At 43.7% G+C, this 20,637-nt stretch overlaps 1 protein-coding gene across 1 annotated transcript in view; it reads right to left on the bottom strand.

Annotated features, from left to right (window-relative positions):
* The window catches only part of NEK10 (NIMA related kinase 10), a 139,093-nt gene that overhangs the window by 99,801 nt on the left and 18,655 nt on the right, over positions 1 to 20,637 (bottom strand). Inside the window, exons 4-6 of the mRNA XM_015562099.1 lie at positions 14,705 to 14,835; positions 12,958 to 13,056; positions 1,230 to 1,314 (exon numbers count right to left, since the gene is read on the bottom strand). Of these exons, the coding sequence (XP_015417585.1) occupies positions 1,230 to 1,314; positions 12,958 to 13,056; positions 14,705 to 14,835 (315 nt within the window). The remainder of the gene's footprint in view (positions 1 to 1,229; positions 1,315 to 12,957; positions 13,057 to 14,704; positions 14,836 to 20,637) is intronic.

Below are 20,637 nucleotides of genomic sequence, written 5' to 3'. Positions count from 1 at the left end.
AGCTGCGGGGAAGGCTCGCTGAGACTGCGGCATAAACGGTCGTAAACCCCAGCCTTGCTTTGTGACTTTGGCCAACAATTCTTGGCAACTTTAGATATTGAATAACTGCCTGAGCACATGCTCTTCCTTGTGAAAAGGCTGCCAGAAGGAGCCACTCGGAGAGCATCCCCTTCTATGGCAAGATGAAACCAGATAGAGATATAGTTTAATATGTGTTTTGGTCACGAAATCCCATAAACAAAGAAGTTACTGCATTCTTTCCTTCAGAGAGCAGTACAATCAACCCTGTTTCATTCCATCAAGAACTTGGCTGAGAAAGGAGATCAGCCGAGCATGACACAACTGTCATCGGTGTTCTGAACAAACAGGACATCGCTAAGGCAAATATTTTCCTCATTTCTATAAGCCAAAGCACTAGCTCCCCACCTGTCTCCAGGAACACTTTCCTTCACATTCTATATGCACTGTTCTCACCCCAGTTGGGACATGCTGGAGAGAAAAAGAGGGTGCTATTAATAATGACGTAGGAACAGTGAGCACACACTGGGACTGACTGGGGCAAAGTGGAACATATGGTCCAACCTTATCAAATGTGACCCACACTGCATTGCTCATGGCAGCTCGGAAATGTGTGGAACACACAGTTCTGTGTGGTTGGTCATGAGGGGAATGAAAACTCCCAGAAAACTGTGAGCAACCAGGACAGAAAGCCATCAGAGATGCCCTAAGTCTCATAGTCAAATGATTATGGTTGGCTAAACTGTAACAACACAAAGCCAGCCTAAAATACAGGAGGAGGAAGGGAATAGCTCTTCTAAAGGAAAAATGTGGAGCCACCATGACTCTAGAGCCCCCATTGGTCACAGCTGACTTTGACCTAGCAAGCTGCTTAGCCTTGAACATGCTAGAAGGTGTGGCCAAGTGCATACCTCTCTGAACTGCCTGTGGTTTTCAATGCCAGCTAATGATGAAAACATAGACCAACAAGTAATCCACTTAACCCCATAGGAAAAATAGTAGAAATGTACAGATTTTCTTTTTGGTCCTTATTAAATCATTTCTCTCCTAAATCATTTCTTTAAATAGCAGATGAGATAATTGCCAAATGTGAAAGCTATTGAGTTGTGAGAGAAAGAGAAAGTTAACATGGTCTGCTTCAAAGAAAACCCACCAGTGTTTTATTTTATCTTCATCACCAGTACAAAATATCTTTATTTTTTACAACCAACCTGGTAACATGGATCCCTCATGAGTAGTCTCAGACAGATTAACACTCTCAGAAAGTGAATAGATGGGGCTCGATTAACCCACTCTCTGAAAGAAGAAAACAAGAGAGAACATGTTTGCTCATGTCTAAAAGACGAACATGCCAGTTCATGAACAACACGCGACTATGAAGGAGAATGAGGAACATACAAAGGAATAGCATTAGTTTATTTCAAACGTAATCTGCAATGGGAATGGTTATTTTGAACTTACACATCTGTCCCATGTTAATGCAAAACACATGAAAGCCATCATTATCACTCAGACGTAGAGCCCACCCCCCACCCCCCCTCCCAGTTACGTGGTTTACAGTGCCGTCACTGACTCCGGTCAGCCCCCGACTAGAACAAATAGCTAGAAGGTCCAATAATTAGATTTACCTTAATACAAACGTATGCCCTAATGACTAAAAAATAACACACATACATTAAAAGGAAAATATTTGTATCTTATTCTTTTTTTATATATGTTTTTATTGATTTCAGAGAGAGGATGGGAGAGAGACAGACAGACGGACAGACAGAAACATCAGTTATGAGAGAGAATCATTGATCAGCTGCCTCCTGCATGCCCTCTGCTGGGGATTGAGACTACAACCGGGGCATGTGCCCTGACCGGGAATTGAACTGGGACCTCCTGGTTCATGGGCCGCTGAGCCACATAGGCTGGACTGTATTTTATGCTTAAATAACCACATTTACTTATCAATGGGATGAGTACCCCCTCGGGCACCAAGCAGCTTCTGGAGCCTTGGAATCAGACTGGACAGCACTCCACTGTGTCCTCTTCCACCTGCTATTTATCACAGTGACCACGGAAAACCCAGCTTCGGTAGGCGATGCCATCACCTCCAGGAAGCAGTATGAGCTTAATGTGGAAATCGTCAGCTACCCTGAGTAGCTTGCACTGTGTCTGATGGGTGTCGAGCATCGCTGTTTTCCTTGCAAATGTAAAAATACCCATGACACCCCTGGGAGTTCTCAGCAGGCAGTTTGAGGCCCTGAGCCTCAGTGTTTCCTATGCCGGCCTTCTGCGACTTTCTCACTCTCGACCCTCCCAGGGATTTAGAAGGATGTTCTCTAAGGTGACATGAGGCCGGAACATGCAGATACCACAACACAGCACAGGGGGGCCCCTGACAGAGGAGGAAGGAGGCAGGGCACTGCCAGCGCCGGGAACTTGCCACGTGCACTGCCTGAGTCACCCGTGCACGGAGAGCCCTGCCAGGTGAGACCTGTCTCACACTGCCCTCCAAGCTGTCCCACATGGCACGTGGCGCAAAAATGGTCAGAAACCTAAAATAAAAAGCGTCTGCTACCCATGCTTAGCCTCGAAAAACTAAGAAAGACATAGAAGAGATTCCAGATGAGACTCCACAGAATTCCTCCCTTCTCCTCCCGCCTCCCCACCTGGGCTGGCTGTGCATGGGGCAAGGTTACCTTATTTTTTTTTAAATATATTTTATTGATTTTTTACAGAGAGGAAAGGAGAGAGATAGAGAGTTAGAAACATCGATGAGAGAGAAACATCGATCAGCTGCCTCCTGCACATCCCCCACTGGGGAAGTGCGCACAACCCAGGTACATGCCCTTGACCGGAATCGAACCTGGGACCTTTCAGTCCGCAGGCCGACGCTCTATCCACTGAGCCAAACCGGTTTCAGCACAAGGTTACCTTATTAACGATCTGTCAAGTGAAGCATTTATTGTGCCGTGACCCTAAGCCAACCCTCGCCTGGTTTGCCCCATATTTATTACTCCGTAGTGCAGAACTCAGCGTCGGCTTCTCTATGATCCTGAAATTCAGCCCTGCCCCCAAACCTGCACATCTCACCCTGAGTGCAGAAACCCCACCCTCCTCAAAGGCAGGACGGACATCTGTGGTCACTGCCCCTGGAGGCATCGGCCTCCACCCTATGCCACCCACACTCCACCCCAAGCCACTCACCATTCCTTCCATCCACCCAGACTTGGCTCCTGGGCAGGAGGCTGGGAAGCCTGCTTTCTCATGGCTTTATATTCCCAGGGGTGATTGACGGCTCTTTGTAGACCTAGGCCCCCAGCAGAGGCCTGGCCCGGTGGGGAGAAGTTGGGCAAGGAGTCCCGAGAGCATTGCTGGCCGAGAGCTATTCCTCCTGCCATCACAGAGGCTTCTGGCTGAAGCTGCCCACCACAGCGGCAGTCGACCCTACGACCCTTCTCCAGCCCAAGCACGTGACAGCGACACCTTGCCTACGGAGGCAACCCATCCCAGGCAGGGCGACCAGCCAGGCAGAACTACCCCAGGCCACACTGGGAAGCTACAACAGTTCATCTGACCTCCCCACAGTGGGAAAAATAATGCCAATTTGAAATACACTTTGAATCTAACACACAATCACCTAGGGCAGTGGTCAACAAACTCATTAGTCAACAGAGCCAAATATCAACAGTACGATTGAAATTTCTTTTGAGAGCCAAATTTTTTAAACTTAAACTATATAGGTAGGTACATTGTTATTAACTTAATTAGGGTACTCCTAAGGCTTAGGAAGAGCCACACTCAAGGGGCCAAAGAGCCGCAGTTTGCCGACCACGGACTATGGGGACACTTGTAAGGATGTGGTTATCTGGAGGCTCCTGTCACAGAGAGCACCTTTGATCTTATCAATAGGGAAGCCACACTCAAGTACTCTCCCTTCGGTGCTGGAAGTCTGACTTGTGGCGCAAATGCTCCGTCCCAGAGACCCTACCAGAGGGAACCATCAACTGCAACCGCTGCCAGCAACCCGATGAGGGTTAATGCTGATCCCTTTCATTACTTAAAGGAAAAGCCAGGGGCCTGTGAAGAGGTGATTCATGGAACAAATATGTGTACGCTCGGTGTTTTTCCTAACTATACGTAATCTTCCTGAGCAAAGTTCATGGCATTTCCAGTGTTTTTTCATATCAAACTAAGTAGGGAATGTTTTTTGCTTCCTCCCCTACTTAAAAAAAAGGGGGAAAGAAAAAGAAATTCTACCATAGGTTTTATTATTTTTAACTGTTAAGAGAATGTAAGTAAATGAAGAGTTCCAGAAAAGTCTTGAAAGTCCAGAAAAGAACTTTCAACTCTCCGGAACAGAGTTGAAAGTCCTATTCCAAACCAATTGCCATTTTTTATGTATGTTTTTTTGGGTTTTTTTTTGGGGTTTTTTTTTTTTTTTTTTTTTGCTTTTTTGGGATGGAAGCCCAAAGCTATTAATATTTCTGCATGGTCTTGGCCTCTGCTGCGGTGAATGTAAATAGCATTCCTGGTGTCTGAGTCCTCTGGCTCTTCCTCTCTGAGCACTGACCTCTAAAGGAGCAGTTGTTCCTGCCTTGGCTCCCTGCCCTTGACCCCCCACAAGAGCATGGCACGTCGCATGGAGCTCTGGTGTCCAAGGGGAGTGACGTGCTCTGTAAGACGATCTCTCGCTCTCTTTCCAAGGGTTGGGGGACTAGGAAACACACACTCAGGGCCAGCAGAGAGGGGCAGAGCATGATGGTGGCCGGCCGGAGCAGCGGGGCCCGGCTCCCAGGCCAGGGTCCTCCACAGGGGATGGCCGGGGAGAAATTGTTTTAAGACAACATTCACCAAAGAAAGGCTGAAAAAGAGTCAAAATATGCAGAATGCTCAGCACAGGCCAGGGGATCCTCTGAGGCAACTCTGGAAAACCTGTCTGTCTGCAAAGATAGTGTTTCCCCGGAGGATTAGGGCCCGATATAGCAGCCACACGGCCGCGGATTCCGAGCAGGCAAATATGTATCCCCGCTGTGACTGAACCTCTGCCCCGGCTTTCACAGGACTATTAATACATGGCAGCGTGATTGCGCCCGCGGCCTTGGCCTCAGACCCGCTGCCACGGCGCTTGCAGCCTCGGAGGCCACTTTCTGCCATCACCAGAGGCCCAGCACGTGAACAGAGAAAGGGTAGCTGGGGTTTCACCTTCTTGCACAGTGGGGAAACCAGTATGCCATGTGAGCGCTCCATGGGACTACCAGCCACGGAGCTGGGGTATTGATTATTGAATGATAATAAAGCTGTAAGCGCCAACATAAATGAGAGCATCGGATGGTCTGGGGCTAACTGACCAGGGGCTGTGCAAATGCCAGAGGTTCCAACCTACACCCCCCTTTGCAATGCTTCCCTCTGTCTCTCACTCAGAATGAGCAGCAACTTCGTGGGGAGAATGTTATGTAGATTTCCCTTTTCATGTTGTCATACCGTTTGCGTTAACACCAAGCACAGCAACAAAGCTGCCACTTTTGACTCAAGATTTTAAAGTGGAGGAATTCAAGCCTGTTTCAAAATAAATGTTATGTCAAATTCATAAGACAGAGCCCTATTTTTTTTGATAGTTCAAAAAGTAAAAGTAACATCAAAATAGAAACTGATTATAAACGAATAATCAAGGACTCTTTACTATCTTGTTCCACTCTTCGTAATGGGCCCGTGTTTTTTATCTCTGTCTACCCCGAAACCTAGCCCAGCACAGGCACCCAATCAGAAGTCCATCCAGTGAATTACACTGGCCCCTAAACTCAGAGAGATAGTGAGCAGAAAGGACCGTCTTCTAGGTGTTTCTTCCAGTTAGTTGACAAAAGTTTCAGAGGTAGAATGCTTTCAAATATTTACTCATCACCTAGTAGGAGTTGGCACTGTTGCCCCCTCAGGGATACAGCTCTGGACAAAGCATGCACTGGTGTTCATCGCTCTTCTTCTAAAGCAGTGGTTCTCAACCTGTGGGTCGCGACCCCTTTGGGGGTCGAACAACCCTTTCACAGGGGTCGCCTAAGACCATCGGAAAACACATATATAATTATATATTGTTTTTGTGATTAATCACTATGCTTTAACTATGTTCAATTTGTAACAATGAAAATACATCCTGCATATCAGATATTTACAGTACGATTCATAACAGTAGCAAAATTACAGTTATGAAGTAGCAACAAAAATAATTTTATGATTGGGGGTCACCACAACATGAGGAACTGTATTAAAGGGTCGCGGCATTAGGAAGGTTGAGAACCTCTGTTCTAAAGGGAGAAGACCAATAATACACACAGAGAGATAAAAATGTACATCAGGCGCTAACCAGTGAAGAACAACCAAGGTCAAGGTTATAGGGGTTCTGGGCATGCTATTTTAGGACAGTCAGACGGAGAAGGGTTCTCGAATAAGATTAGCATCTGAGTGAACTGAGGAGAGAGTCTGGGTGGGAAGAGCAGAAGAGTTAAGGATATAGTCCATGAGCAGGAGTGTGGTGGTTTGTGCCAAGAAGGGCAAGCAAGTCCTCGGGGCTGGGACAGAAGGAGCCAAGACTGAGTTACAGAAGGGAAGTCAGAGAGAGCAGGAACCACATCTGCAGGGCTTTGAAGAATATGAATACGGACTCTGGACGTTTTATTGTGGAAGGTCACTGAAGGCTTTGAACGGAGGACTGCCATGATGTGACAGAGAGTGTGAATGGATCCTTCTGGGTGTGGTGTTGAAAGTACTATAGGGAGCTGCCTACTGCAATGGGTCAAGTTAGAGATGATGGCAAGTGGAACTCAGTTAATAGGTAGGGAACTCTAAAGCTGAGGGGAGGGCAAGTGGAGAGAACCCAATCAGAAGTCCTATTGGGGACCCATCAATGCGTGAAACAAAAGATGAATTGTCAGCAAGTGAGAGAGATACTGATAAGGCACAGTCTCTCAGTGCAAAGCTGATGAGAGTAATTCAGGGATAGGTGGACTTTCATTAGCGGGACTGTTTGGGGACTGGTGGATTGATGTTGGCCGGGGGAATGTGTCTGTCGCTTATTGCCTGGCTCTCAGAAGCTCCTGCACTGATGGGAAACGGTCATTTATTGCTTTGGCCATGTTATAACTGGCTCTGGTGGTTGCATGTGGCCAAAGAACAGGAAGTCCTTTCCTGGGAAGGTGGGAACACTTTAATGTCATGTCTGTTACACATCCAAGTGAATAAGCTTTGCAAGAAGCAGTAGTAAATAGTGAAAAAGAGAGAAAATGAGTCCTGAAGTGATTGTTTCTCTGTGGTGCAGAACTGAGCACAGATTTTAAATGTACTTTGATTAATAAGAGAATCAGGTAATCAGCGAGGCAGAGGAGAAAAGAATGTTATTCAAGATTTGCGTCAGGACCTTGGGCTTGTCCCTACCCTCTCAGCTACCTTATTTCTCAAAGGAGGCTGGACTGGATTTTTATTTCAGGATCCATTCCACCTCTGCAATTGGATATCATTTTTTGTATTTGTGTGTGTGTGTGCGCGCATGCGCGCGCGCACACACACATTTCAAGTTTGGGATAGACTCTAATAACATTTCAGGAGAAATAAAAATGTAAGAGCTAGATATTTGTTCCAATGGGAGAAAGAAGAAACATTATTCTTGCTGGAGGTTACATGAAATCCTAGGTTCTTAAGGCTTATACATATAAAGTTGTGAAACTTGGAGAGAGAAAAAAAGATACAAAAGGGTAAGATCATAAAGGATATTCAGCCAATGATTAAACTCTAAAAATTCTACTCTGGATTAAGGCAGAATACAATTTTGTATGTATATAATAATCTCTCATATAAGTGAAGAAGAAACAACATAGCATTTTTTAAAATATTAGAAGGAAATATAGTAAGACTTAAAGTAGCTGTTTCTAAGAATGATATAAAGAGTAAATTTTCATTTTCTATAATGTTCTGTATTTTTCTAAAAATTTTATGGTGATCAAAACAATTTAATGCAAAGAAGTTCCACTTTATGAAGACTCTCGGGCCCCAGGTTCTGTGATAAAACCAGTGTCAATGGCTTGAGTTGGGGATAAAAAAAACAAGCCCTGTCCTTCAGAAGCATAGTGTATAGTGGGGAGGAACTCAGGCCCAGGGCCATAGGAGGGAGGGGAGGGAGAGGGCCAGTTGAGGGGTCAGAAGAACCAGAAAGGAGAAGATGTGGGGCAGCATTCTTCAGGTGAGGATGAGCATGGGCCAATGCTTGGAAGTGAGAGTAATAACTTTCCAAAAACAATGAGTGGTTCACTCTGACCTTGGGGAGCCCAAAGGATGCTACAGGAAGGATTAAGGGATGAGGCCCTAGCTGGTTTGGCTCAGTGGATAGAGTGTTGGCCTGTGGACTGAAGGGCACATGCTTGGGTTGCCACCTCGATCCCCAGTAGGGGGCATGGAGGAGGCAGCCAATCAGTGATTCTCTCTCATCATTGATGTTTCTCTCTCCCTCTCCCTTCCTCTCTGAAATCAATAAAAATATATATTTTTTTTAAAAGACAGAGAGAGAGAGAGATGAGGCCAAGAAGGAACAAGATCTCAAGAACTGTATCAACCAGCTAAGGAACTGAGGATTGACCCTGGCCATTAGAATGTTTTTAAGTGCCTAAAGACCCAATCCTGAGACTTTGGGGGACCTTAATGAACCTTTATCTCTATCCAACTTATGGGGCTGATTTAGAGACCTCTCTAGGGAGATTAGAACGATCTGGCAGACTTGACCAAGGTGACCAGGCTTCTCTTTTCCTAGGCCAGGAGGAAGCCTTCCGAAGCCCCTAGTGGCCTCTCTACTCCCTGATGAGATAGAATCCCAGAGAAAGCATCTCTCCATCAACTTTGTATATTTTAAGGCCCTAATCAAGACACTGAAGAGACTGCTGCTGCATTCTAACTTCTAGTCCTCTCCTTTGACCTCCTGTGACAGGGTCTGGATAGCTAATGCTGAGGATCAGGAAAAGTTCAAAGGAAGAGTCACCTGCAACAGACATATGCCCAGGAGTGGACCTGGCACAAAGGTCTGATGAGTAAACAAATAATTACATAGGTCCTTTTGGTGAGGGTGTCTGTGAAGTTCCCAGAACACTTCTAATAGCATTTCTAACAAGATTGTGATGTTTGGGCCAGATGTGTTCCCCTAGTTCAAGCAGCTCTTGAGCTCTTGTATTGAATGTAAACATAATCTTCTCAAGCTAGACTCCCTTCAAACTCATTTCCAAAATATTACAAATTTGTAGAAAGTATTTCAGGAAATATGATGTAAAATAATGATACCAACTTGTTCTTATCAGAACAGTGACTGCATTTTTGGACAGAAAAGATCATGCTAAATGAATCAGTTGGGTCTCTTTTAACTGGAATTAAAGAACCTGGGGTATACTCACCTCTATAAAAGTTATAGCAAAAAGAGGTTCGTGCTTGCAAATATGTTAGAAAGTGGGGCTATCCTGGCAATTCTAGAATAATGGTATCAGAAAGAGGCCAGTTAAATAACCCACCTTACAATAGCACCAAATTTCACAATAAATAGCAGAGGCAATATTCCATTTAAATATTATAATTGTAACTCTAACAAGTAGGAAAAAAAGCAAGAATCGATTCTCTTTTGGCACGCTCTTTCTAGCAAAATTGTATAAGGTGATCCAATATCCTTGACTTCACTTTTGACTTTTGCAGCATTAAGAGGTTCATTTTTGCAAATATGTTGAAAGATTCATCAATTTTTCCTAATGGCATCTCTTACTCTTTGCTATTTAAAATATGTTTATTTCAAGTCCCAGCTTGTCATCTTCCTTGTTAACACTCCCTTCAATTCAAAATTACTTTCAGTAACTTCCTAACATACTACATCTTTAGCCAGATTCACAAGTTCATTTCACAAGTAGGCTATGGTACACCTGCATTGTCTGGCAATCAGCAAGGAATGAACCAACAGAGAGGAAGCTCAGAGGAACAGATACACAGAAGAGATAGCTGAGTAGAGGCCAATTTTATAAGTGGTCAGTTAACGGGGGAAATATGTCAATTTTGTGACAACTTGTACTTCTCTACAGAACCTCAGAACCTTATCTTGGATACCAAGCACCCTTTGTGCTTTCTTTGCAATTTCCTCCAGATAAGATAAAATGAGGTAGGTTTGTTTAGCAACAGCAGAGTCTGCTATAGAGACAAATGATGTTGTGGCAGAAATAAAAGTTGGGAGATCAAAATTTGCTCCCATACTCGGCCCACATAGGGATTCATTACCATGTGTAACCAGCAGTAACCTGAGATTCGGAGGCCACACTTTCACTTACCCTTTGAGATCTACCATGAGGTGTTTACAGTGTTACCTTATCTGACTCTGGATTAACAAGTCCTGTTTCATTTCAGAGGCTGCCTGACAATGTCATTTCTGAGAACAAGGGAGTATCACAGGTCAATCTTAGGAAAATAACCCAGAAGTGAGGGATCCAGAAGTGGGGGACAGGGGTTGACTAAAGTTGGGGAGTGGAATGGAAGAGGAACAACATCAATTGGGCATAAATAGGGAGAGGAGTTGGGAGAGCCCACACTCCACAGATGAGATTAAATTCCCAATCAAACATATTCTCAGGATAAAAGTGAATGGCATAACATCCTGAATATGCCCATCATGTCTACAACCAGACCCTCCAGCCTTTGGTGGTCTTCATATACACAGTTTATATTTACTATATGTTCCCTTATAGGTGGTAGAAAATAACTGTTTTGCTGACCAAAGTAGACTCCGAGTCCCTAGAAAAAAGGGACCACACATCTTATTCATCTTTGTATTTTCACCCACTCTTCCTTCTCCACCATTTGCTCTCTCTCTCTCTCTTCCTTGCACATAGTAGATGCTCAACAATTTGTTTATTGAATTGAAGCCAAGCCTTCCAGTCAACATTAAGTCTGATGTTCACAAAGAAAGCCATACCAGAAAAGAATTACAGCCCTGCGATTTAATTCTTCTGTAAGTCTAAAGTTAGACAGAAAAGGACAAAAGGGTAGTCTGCCCAACTTAGCAAGGTTACATGGTCTGAGAAACAATAGTCCTTTAGACCTTTTACCCAACCCTGCTTTTAGAATAGAACTGAACATGCCAATCTGTTAGCAGCCAAAGGATGATGTAAAAGGATGTTCTTGATGTTTAACATTCCCAAATTCCTTCTCATACTATGAAAGCAAAGAGATCTATAATCATCCTTTCCTGGTTTGAAGATTTCCAGGGACTGCTCATATTGCAAACCAGTAATACCATCCAATATAAGATGCCTCATTAATCACTAAGAAGTTGGAAAGGTCCTGACAAGAGATCTCATGCCTTCAGAATTGTTAAGATCTTTTTCAACTGTTGAATGCCAACCCTTGCACAATCATTTTCCATAACAATATCTGCATCTGGTGCCTTCAGTGTCAGGACACCGAGAGGTCTCTACAGCTTTAACACAGGAAATCTGCTCCCTTTTTCAAAGTACCAACCTGACAAATAGCCTCCTAAACATCCCTTAAAGAATCCATGATAGTTGTCTTCAAAACAAATTAAAGAACTTCATTTTTCTAATACCATTCCAGGCATAATTATTCTGCTACAAATCATTATTCTACTCTGTTCAAGCTCAAGAAGAAATAACCCAGGACAACTTCAGGTCCTTTGCAATGTTCATTAATCTTTCAATATCTTTGCATATATTGTCAAAAATTGAGCACTGACCTAATTCAAGATCCTAGGCCTCTGTGTCATCTGAACCAGTCTAAACACCCTCTGCTTAAATCAAGTACAAAAGTATGACATGTTGTCCCAATCCTCAATTGCTTTATACTAAACCAACATACTTAGCAGTCACTGCCCAGTATGTAAATATTCAATACTAAATAACCCTGTCCAACAGACCCAAGCATTAGGCCACCACTTAGGCATGCATTTAGTAGCTGATTCATCATGGAGGACCCATTAGGATGATGTTCTACTTAATGTCAGCTATTACACTGGACCAAGTCAGAGTTTTCTTTCAATCAAGGCATTAAATTATTACTATCTCTCCTATTTTCCAGAATAAGAGCAGTATTTTTTTTCTCATCTCATTGGGACAGAATTCAGGTATCTCAATCAAGTCTCGAGTGGTGGGGAAGATGTAAAGTTTTCATAGATGTCTTTTCAGCCAATGCTGGGGCGGGGGGTGTGGGGGAGAGGGTCTGGGCCTCCTGGGCAGAGTAGAAGACCAGGTCCTACCATGACCAAGTGTTGGGAGCCTCCTTCCAGCAGCCCAGAACAGAAACTTGAGGGGGGAAAAAACTCAATCCTGACTACAATCCAGCAGCCGTGGCTCACCAAAACCCCCTGAGACTCTCGAGAGAGAACCTAGAGAACTGGCCAACTGTTCCTTCTCTACAGTCCCACACTGCACCTGTGTGAAGACCAAGGGGAGCAGAGGAAAGAGCATTTGAGTTGGTCCTGGGATGACAGGTCATCATCGGGCTGCGAGTGGATGTCAGATAGTCACCCTTTCGCCAAGGTCCAGGCTGGGCAGCCCACGTAGTCAGTCTCTGTATAGACTACAGAAGTGCCCTGTGAGGATGTTGCCCTGCGTTACCTGAAGTCTCCTTCATAAGGACCCAGACCATAACCTCCACCTGAGTAGCCAAACTCAAACTAAGGAAAACAATGTAGCATGCCTTTCTCATTTTACCATATTTATCATAAAATTCAGCAAACTTCGGTACCTAACCAGAGTAATCTCAATGAGACCATGTGGCAAGGCCTGTTTATTCATCTCCTTCTAAATAGCCTTTGCTCTGTTTTATCCTTTATGTGTGTTCTATTCAGTCTTGTAAACGGCTTTAAACCATATGCTAGAGATACGTAAAATATGCCATTTTTGTAAATGTCTGTCTTTCCTGGGACAATCTTACCTGCATATGAGCCTATTTTTCACCAAGGCTGTAAAGATCTCCTGAAATAGTTGATGCTGGGGATGTTTGCTGAAATTCCTCTCATTCTTGTAGTTTATACTGAGATGAAACAAACAGAAAAAGTATTTCATAACAAAAAATTATTTAGGATGCTGCAAAGTTACCAAAGAATGATCACCTGTATTCATGCAAATGTTCAGGGATTCTTGGATTTTAATATATCGCCCAAGGCAAATATCAGTTATTAAAATAAGAAAAAGAAATGCAGTTATAATGCAGTTATAAAGTTAACATTAAGATCACAGTCAAACATATATATATTTCATTTTACCACATTAACTAACTTACACCCTGCAAACACTTAACAGCTATAATTGGTCAGAGGAAGGAGAGAAGTATGTGGAAAGAATGATTGGGGCGCATTATTTAGACAGCTGAGCAGTACTTAGAGAATTCCTCCTTTCACTTTTCTACCCACTGTAGAAAATGACTATAAAAAAGTGGGTAGAAAAGTGGTGGCTACTATTGCTATTAACCCCAGGCGTTGTCACACATATTTCCTTGTAGTGAGAGTTTTTGGTTGCTGATTGTGTGTGTGTGTGTGTGTGTGTGTTTAACAAAGTCCAGCTCCGGCTTCTTTTCTCTGGTATTACAGCCATCAGAGGTAAAAAATATCCCAGACATTATACTTTAGAACTGGGAGAGGATAAGCGATAAATGTACAAAAGGGTCACATTGCTACAGAAGATATAGAACACTTTTGTGCAATGTTAAAGTAGACCAGCTTTAAGATCTAGGCCTAATAAGCTGTGATCACATAAACATACCACCTCAAAGGCAATCTGTGGACCCTAACACGGCCATCTGCACTGTCTGCCTTCACAGATAACAGTGGACAGTGTGTCCCTACCCTCAGCAGGCGAGGGTTATAATGGTGTCTTAGTACATGGACACTGGTAAACTGAATATGTAACAAATTTTTAAAGAATTTAGCATCCCTCACTAAAACTGTATTTTAGAGATATGAACTTGTAACATCATGTGACTTTTTTGAACTACTTAATTCACTGTCATAAAATGACAAGGAAACAAAATCTAGGCCAAATAAATAAATGATCATTCTAGAATATTCATGTTGGCATTTCATGTCACTCACTATTTACGTGGCACTTAGTGCCAAATGACCTTCGTGCACCGTAGAACTGACAGAACCAGCTCCTGGGAGGGGAGTGGCCATGGGAACATGCAGCTTCTAGAAGCTCTGCATGGCGACAGGAGAGACAAACAAGGGCTGACACTGTCCGTGTTAAAGGTGAGGTGCAAGCCCTTCCTCTGAAAAGCTCGGTTGTTTTGACAACCACCGTCTTTAGCCACCACATCGGTTCACGGCCATGGGTTATTTTATTTCTCCCCATGGCTGGCGAGGTATGGACACACCACGCTGAAGACGAAGCTTGGAATCGGCCTCAGAGAGTCAATACGATGGAGCCACTTCCTCACGGAGCAAATGCCAATTGCGTGTCACCAAAGTGTCCCGAGGCTCCCAGTCAGTTTCACCGGCAGCCAATAAGCCTGTCATTTACACACTATTTCTGGGAATTGTTTAGGCACTGACGAAAATTATTAAGAATCCTCGTGGTAAATTTTGAAATGAGTTTTAAATTTCAGCTCCCTTGATAAACTTACAGAAAGCTTTGGGCTAATTAGAATAGGGTGCTAAAGGCAAGGGAGATCCTGGATTTCTTACCTAAAATTTTCAAGTTCAACCGCTTCGGTGGATTCGTGCCACTGACCTCGAGCTCTGTGTCCACCCGCCCTGGGGGCGGGCTCAGACTTCGTCATGCTATTTTGGGCACTATCGAAGGTAATGGCTGGAAGCTACAGAAATAGAAGCACAGAGTACGTGAGGATAACAATTCAGCCCAGGATAAAGAAAGTAACAAAACGGGGGAAGGGAACGAGTCTTTCTTCAAACCAATAGTTAACCTGATAGCCATGCCCAATGGAGGGGTTTTCCAAGATTGAACACCACTGACTTAAACACCATTTACTCTTTCTATCTCAGTCTGCTTCGTTTTCCTTCATAGCTCATCACACCTCCTGTCATATCTTACAGTTATTTATGAATTTTCAGTCTGGAAGTGAACAGGAACGGGCTGTTTGGTCCAATGCCGGATCCCCCCACCTCAAACAGTGCTGGGACACAGGTCCGCACAAGGCCTGGGCATTAGGATATTTTGAAGTTTCTCAGGTGATTCAAATGTGCAACCAGGATGGGGAGTTTCAGGGTCTAGCCCAGGGGTGGGCAAAGTTTTTGACTCGAGGGCCACAATGGGTTCTTAAACTGGACTGGAGGGCCGGAACAAAAGCATGGATGGAGTGTTTGTGTGAACTAATATAAATTCAAAGTAAACATCATTACGTAAAAGGGTACGGTCTTTTTTTTTTTAGTTTTATTCATTTCAAACAGGCCGGATCCGGCCCGCAGGCCATAGTTTGCCCACGGCTGGTCTAGCCAGAACACGCTTGTATGGAGTGGAGCCCCAAAATGAAAGTCATCATTTGTTCATTCTATCCATGCATCCATCCATTCTTCAACATTTACCAATCACACAACACTACTTGCCAGGTGCGATGGATATAAAGGTAAAGAAGATTCTACCACTTTTCATTAGTCTTAACCTCATGAAATTATCTATAATAAAAAAGGTTAATATGCTAATTAGATCGGACATCTTCCAGATGTCCTTCGTGATGAAGCCAGGCCCAGAGGGAACCAGCCTGGGTCCTGGGTGCCTGCTGGTGGCTGGAGGAGGGAAGCCCATTCCCGGGTGCTAGAGGGAAGCTGGTGCTGGCAGCCAGGGAAGGAAGGCCTACTCTTGCATGAATTTTTGTGCATCGGGCCTCTAGTATTATGTAATTCACCATATGAAAAGTAAAATGTGCTTAAATCAACCACAACAACTTGAGCATGCTCCATTTACAACAGGAACCGGTAATTACTTACATAATAAATTCTCAAGTTATCAGCATTCAAATCGTTTCATTTACTAATATGTACTTACAAGTGGGATAACGTTGAGAATTGCTTTTGTACCACAGTGAAGATGAGCATAGTGCAAACAAATAGCCTATTCTTCCCAAAGTACAAACAAGAGATGTTCTATAATTAGCTAAATTACTATGTATTAGGTAAGTAGAGCATAATATAACAGGATAATGCATCCAATTTTCAGTAAGTTGTTTCATTCTAGATACCATAATTATCAAATAAAGCTATAATATGTTGTGCTTATCTTATTCTATCAAAATACTTGATAGAAATCTGCATAAAGACATCATTCCCTTATCCAAACAGAATGTCTGACTTCCTATAAGGCAGTCAGCTTATAAAACAATGCATTATAATGAGAATATTGTTAAATAGCTAGCAAAAAAAAAAAAAAACTCAGAATCCTTCTTTGTCATATGCAAGCCACAGTTGAATTCTCTCAAAATAGTAATATAAATCTTTCATCCTGTAAAACAGGATGTTGTGTCTTGTGGTGGCTGTGGATTGGCCCCACTGAGGTAAATACCATTTAACAGATGAGAAAACTGAGGCACAGAGGGGCTAAGTGACTTGCCTAAGGGTCACACAGCTAGCAAAGGACAGAGCTGAGATTCAGATCTAGACAATCTCCCTCCCTCTCCACCGTGCTCAATCCTCCAACATCTATTTATCTCCAATGAGGAGAAACACACTCTTGAGTCATCCCACGTGCTTTTCAGAGGTCTCCTTCATACTGTTCCATCCCTGTCTTCCAGTCCAGCATCATCACCTTTCACAGTATTTGAAAGGACATGATTGTCTTTTTTGTCTTTTTTTTAATTGTCTAAAGTTTTACATGTCTCCTTTTTCTCCAATTGACCACCCCTCCCAGCCAATAATGCTCTTCAGTTCCATCCATACTGTTGCAACTGGCAAAAGTTCCTTCTTTTTTAAAGCAGCATAGTATTCCACTGTGTAGATGTACCCCAGTTTTTTAATCCACTCATCTGCTGATGGACACTTAGGCTGTTTCCAAATCTTAGCTATTGTAAATTGTGCTGCTATGAACATAGAGATGCATATATCCTTTCTGATTGGTGTTTCTGGTTTCTTGGGATATAGTCTTAGAAGTGGGATTACTGAGTCAAATGGGAGTTCCATTTTTAACTTTTTGAGGAAACTCCATACTGTTCTCCACAGTGGCTGCACCAGTCTGCATTCCCACCAGCAGTGCACGAGGGTTCCTTTTTCTCCACATCCTCGCCAGCACTTGTCATTTGTTGATGATAACCATTCTGACACGTGTGAGATGGTATCTCATTGTCGTTTTGATTTGCATCTCTCGGATGATTAGTGACTTTGAGCATGTTTTCATATGTCCCTTGGCCTGTATGTCCTCTTTCGAAAAGTGTCTATTAGGTCCTCTGCCCATTTTTTTTATTGGATTGTTTATCTTTCTTTTGTGAAGTTGTATGAGTTCCCTGTAATTTTTGGAGATTAAACCCTTATCTGAAATAGCATTGGCAAATATGATTGTTTCTTTAAACATGTCAGGCGACTCGTTCTGGAGGGCCTCCCCACACTCCATGCTCTGAGGACAGACAGCCCCTATGGAGAAGCCTTCCACCAGCAAACAGCACTGCCCTGGCAGCCCGTGTAGTGAGTCACGTTGGCAGTGGGTCCTCCAGCCCCAGGGATGTTGACAGGACCACAGCCTCGCTGACACCTGACTGCAACCCCATCAGAAACCTGAGCCAGGACCAGCTGCTTTGAATTCATGACCCACAGATGGGTGAGGGACAATAAATGACCTTTGTTGCTATAACCACTAAGATTGGAAATGATTTGCTATGCAGTATTTGATGACAAATCCACCACAGAATGAAATAAGGACCCGCAAGGCCATACAATATAAATACATAAGTGAATAAACAAAAAAATAAAAAAGCATGCCCCAAGTTCTGGCGCCATCAAACTGGTCACCCATCCCGGAACCACCGTAGTGTTTGACCATTCCATGCCTGGGCGTGTGCTGCAGCTATAACTCCAGATCGCCTTTCGGGGCTCAGCTCCAACAGCCTCCTGGGGCGCACCTGCCCAAGCCTTCCTTGTTGAGCTGTTCACTCCCTCCCTGGTGGCATTACTGTACTGATCTCTCGTGGAGCACTTATTACAGTTTAGTGAGATGTCTAGTTTACACATCGGCCTTTCCTCCTCAAATTTGACCACCCTCAGGGCAGCACCTCTCACAAAGTCTGGCACATAGGTGTTCAAATGTGAAGCTGTTGAATGAATGCTCACTTTGTCCAGTGTCTTGCGAATCTGATTTATCTGGTATATTACCTCCAGCCAAGTTCATCCATTCTCACGTTTGTTGCAGACACATTGTTTGCCAGATGATGTGTGAGACACTGGTTATAAATAAGCAGGATGGCCATGGTCTCTGCCCTCAAGGAGTTTGCAGACCCATGAGGGTGGGGAAGGGGTTAAACTAGCATAAGAACATGCTGAAAAATTAGTTGTGGTGGAAAGTAAAGAGAATAGGGTGGGCCATGGACCGGGATGCCAGGAGTAATCCAGAGTGTTCTGGGTAGATTTTTACGCAGGCTGGAGGGCAGAGAAAAACTGTGGGTGCTATAGAAACTGAAAGCTACCTGGGCAGCTTGAATAATATGAGTGGAAAGGAAAGAGAGCAGAGAATAAAGCAAAGGGCCTTCCTAAAATTTTGATCATGTAACTTCTACTTGGAAAGGTCAACATTCCCTGTTGCTTATGGATCCAGCACAGCATTTGTAGATGGGCCATCAGATACTGCACAACGTCTTCTAGCTTCATTTATCACTGCTTCCAGGAGAAACGCCCAGTCACCATTTGGCTTCTGTAATGCTTCTTTTCTCTCCTTCAGATATCTCATTACAAAATTCGCTTCACCTAGAATGTCTTTCCCATCCATTCTGCTGATGAAAAACCAGCCCATTTTTCAAGAACCATCCTCCTTAAAATCTGTACCCACGTCTGTACCATTCACCCGGGATTCTGGTCCTGTCTTGTCATGTACCGGAGCTGTCTTTCCTACACTTGGTCTGTAGACCACTAGAACTGTACCTTATACTTTTTCTTTCCACAGCATCTATCAAAACCTTTTATTTCAGAGGCATTTAATGGACCTGTCATTAATTAATTTCTTTATCCTATTTTTTCTTGCAAACCAATTTCTCAGCTCCCTATGACTTTAAATGTGTGTGTGTGTATGTGGTGCGGGTGGGGTGGGGAGATGGCGGGGTGGAAAGAGGGCTGAAATTCCAGCTCTAGGCAGATTATTTCAAGATTTGTGAAAAATGACCTGGCCTAAGTAGCTCAGTAGTTGAGTGTCGACTTATGAACCAGGAGGTCACGGTTCAATTCCCAGTTAGGCCATATGCCCAGGTTGCAGGCTAATCCCTCATGTGGGGCATGCAGAAGGCAAATGATCAATGATTCTCTCGTATCATTGATGTTTCTATCTCTCTCTCCTTCTCCCTTCCTCTCTGAAATCAATAGAAAAAAATTTTTTAAAAAAGATTTGTGAAAACCTCTGGTGAAATCTCCAACCAATTTGGTAATTTCCGTTTGTTGCAACAACCCTGGAGCAATTATTTTCCTGAAATTATATGGCATCACTGGGTTACGATCAACTGCTTATGATAAAGGCAGGTCTACATCTGCCTCGGTGTGTGTCTGCTCCCACCCTGTCGCACTGTGGGACCGTCCCACGGAACAGCAGACGCTAATGTGCTTAAGAGCAAAGGCAGACACTGGAACACAGGAAGCAACAAGGGAAGTGGTGGGACTCATTAGATTCAGATGAAGGACACTCAGTTCTTGCAATTCTCTGCCCAAACCCACAAAGTATATTTCCTCTTCAACCGGTTGATTGGTCATCTTGGCCCATTTACAAATAACAAGCTAGGACTTGCTGGAACCTAAATTCAGGTGAGTGGGCCTTAATCCCAAGTTTCTGATTTCAAACTGAGTGCTACGATAAGTCTCAGAACCAATGTGTGCCCCGCTTACACATTTTGATGGGCATTTCTGCCTATGACTCTACTTTGCTATAACCCTTGTTTTTCTTTCTTCTTGGCCCTGGTTTAATTAATGATAACCTGTCATACTTGATGTATCTTTATAAGCCTCCTTATCTCTTTCTGGAACAAGTAAGCTATAAACAAATTCTTGATTTATTCCTTCCAATTTCTTCTTTCTCCTATAAATGCCTCTACACTATTTTATGGAAAGGAGAATAGGGTGTTCAGAATAAGATTTATTATTTTAGAATTTAAAATGAATGAAAGTTTGAGAGGAACCAAGATGGCGGCATAGGTTAACGCCGGAGTTTGCCGCCTGGAACAACCATTTCAAAAGTGAAACTAAAAGACGGAAGGGACATCATCCAGAACCACAGGAACGGTGGCTGAGTGGAAGTCCTACAACTAGGAGGAAAGAGTAACGCATTCGGACACTCAGAGGAGGCGCAGTGCTGAAGGCAAATTCTGAGGTGCGGAGTGCGCGGTTGGCGTTTTCAATCGGGAGGGAGTCGCAGACTCTGAGCTCCAGATCCGGGAGAGGCTTTAGGGGCACAGACTCAAACGGGAGAAGCAGGACTGTCTGGT

The sequence above is a fragment of the Myotis davidii genome, unplaced genomic scaffold (assembly GCF_000327345.1).
Source record: "Myotis davidii unplaced genomic scaffold, ASM32734v1 scaffold1910, whole genome shotgun sequence".
Lineage (NCBI taxonomy): Eukaryota > Metazoa > Chordata > Mammalia > Chiroptera > Vespertilionidae > Myotis > Myotis davidii.
The sequence above is the reverse complement of the archived record's forward strand: the minus strand, read 5'-3'. Positions and strand labels throughout refer to the sequence as shown.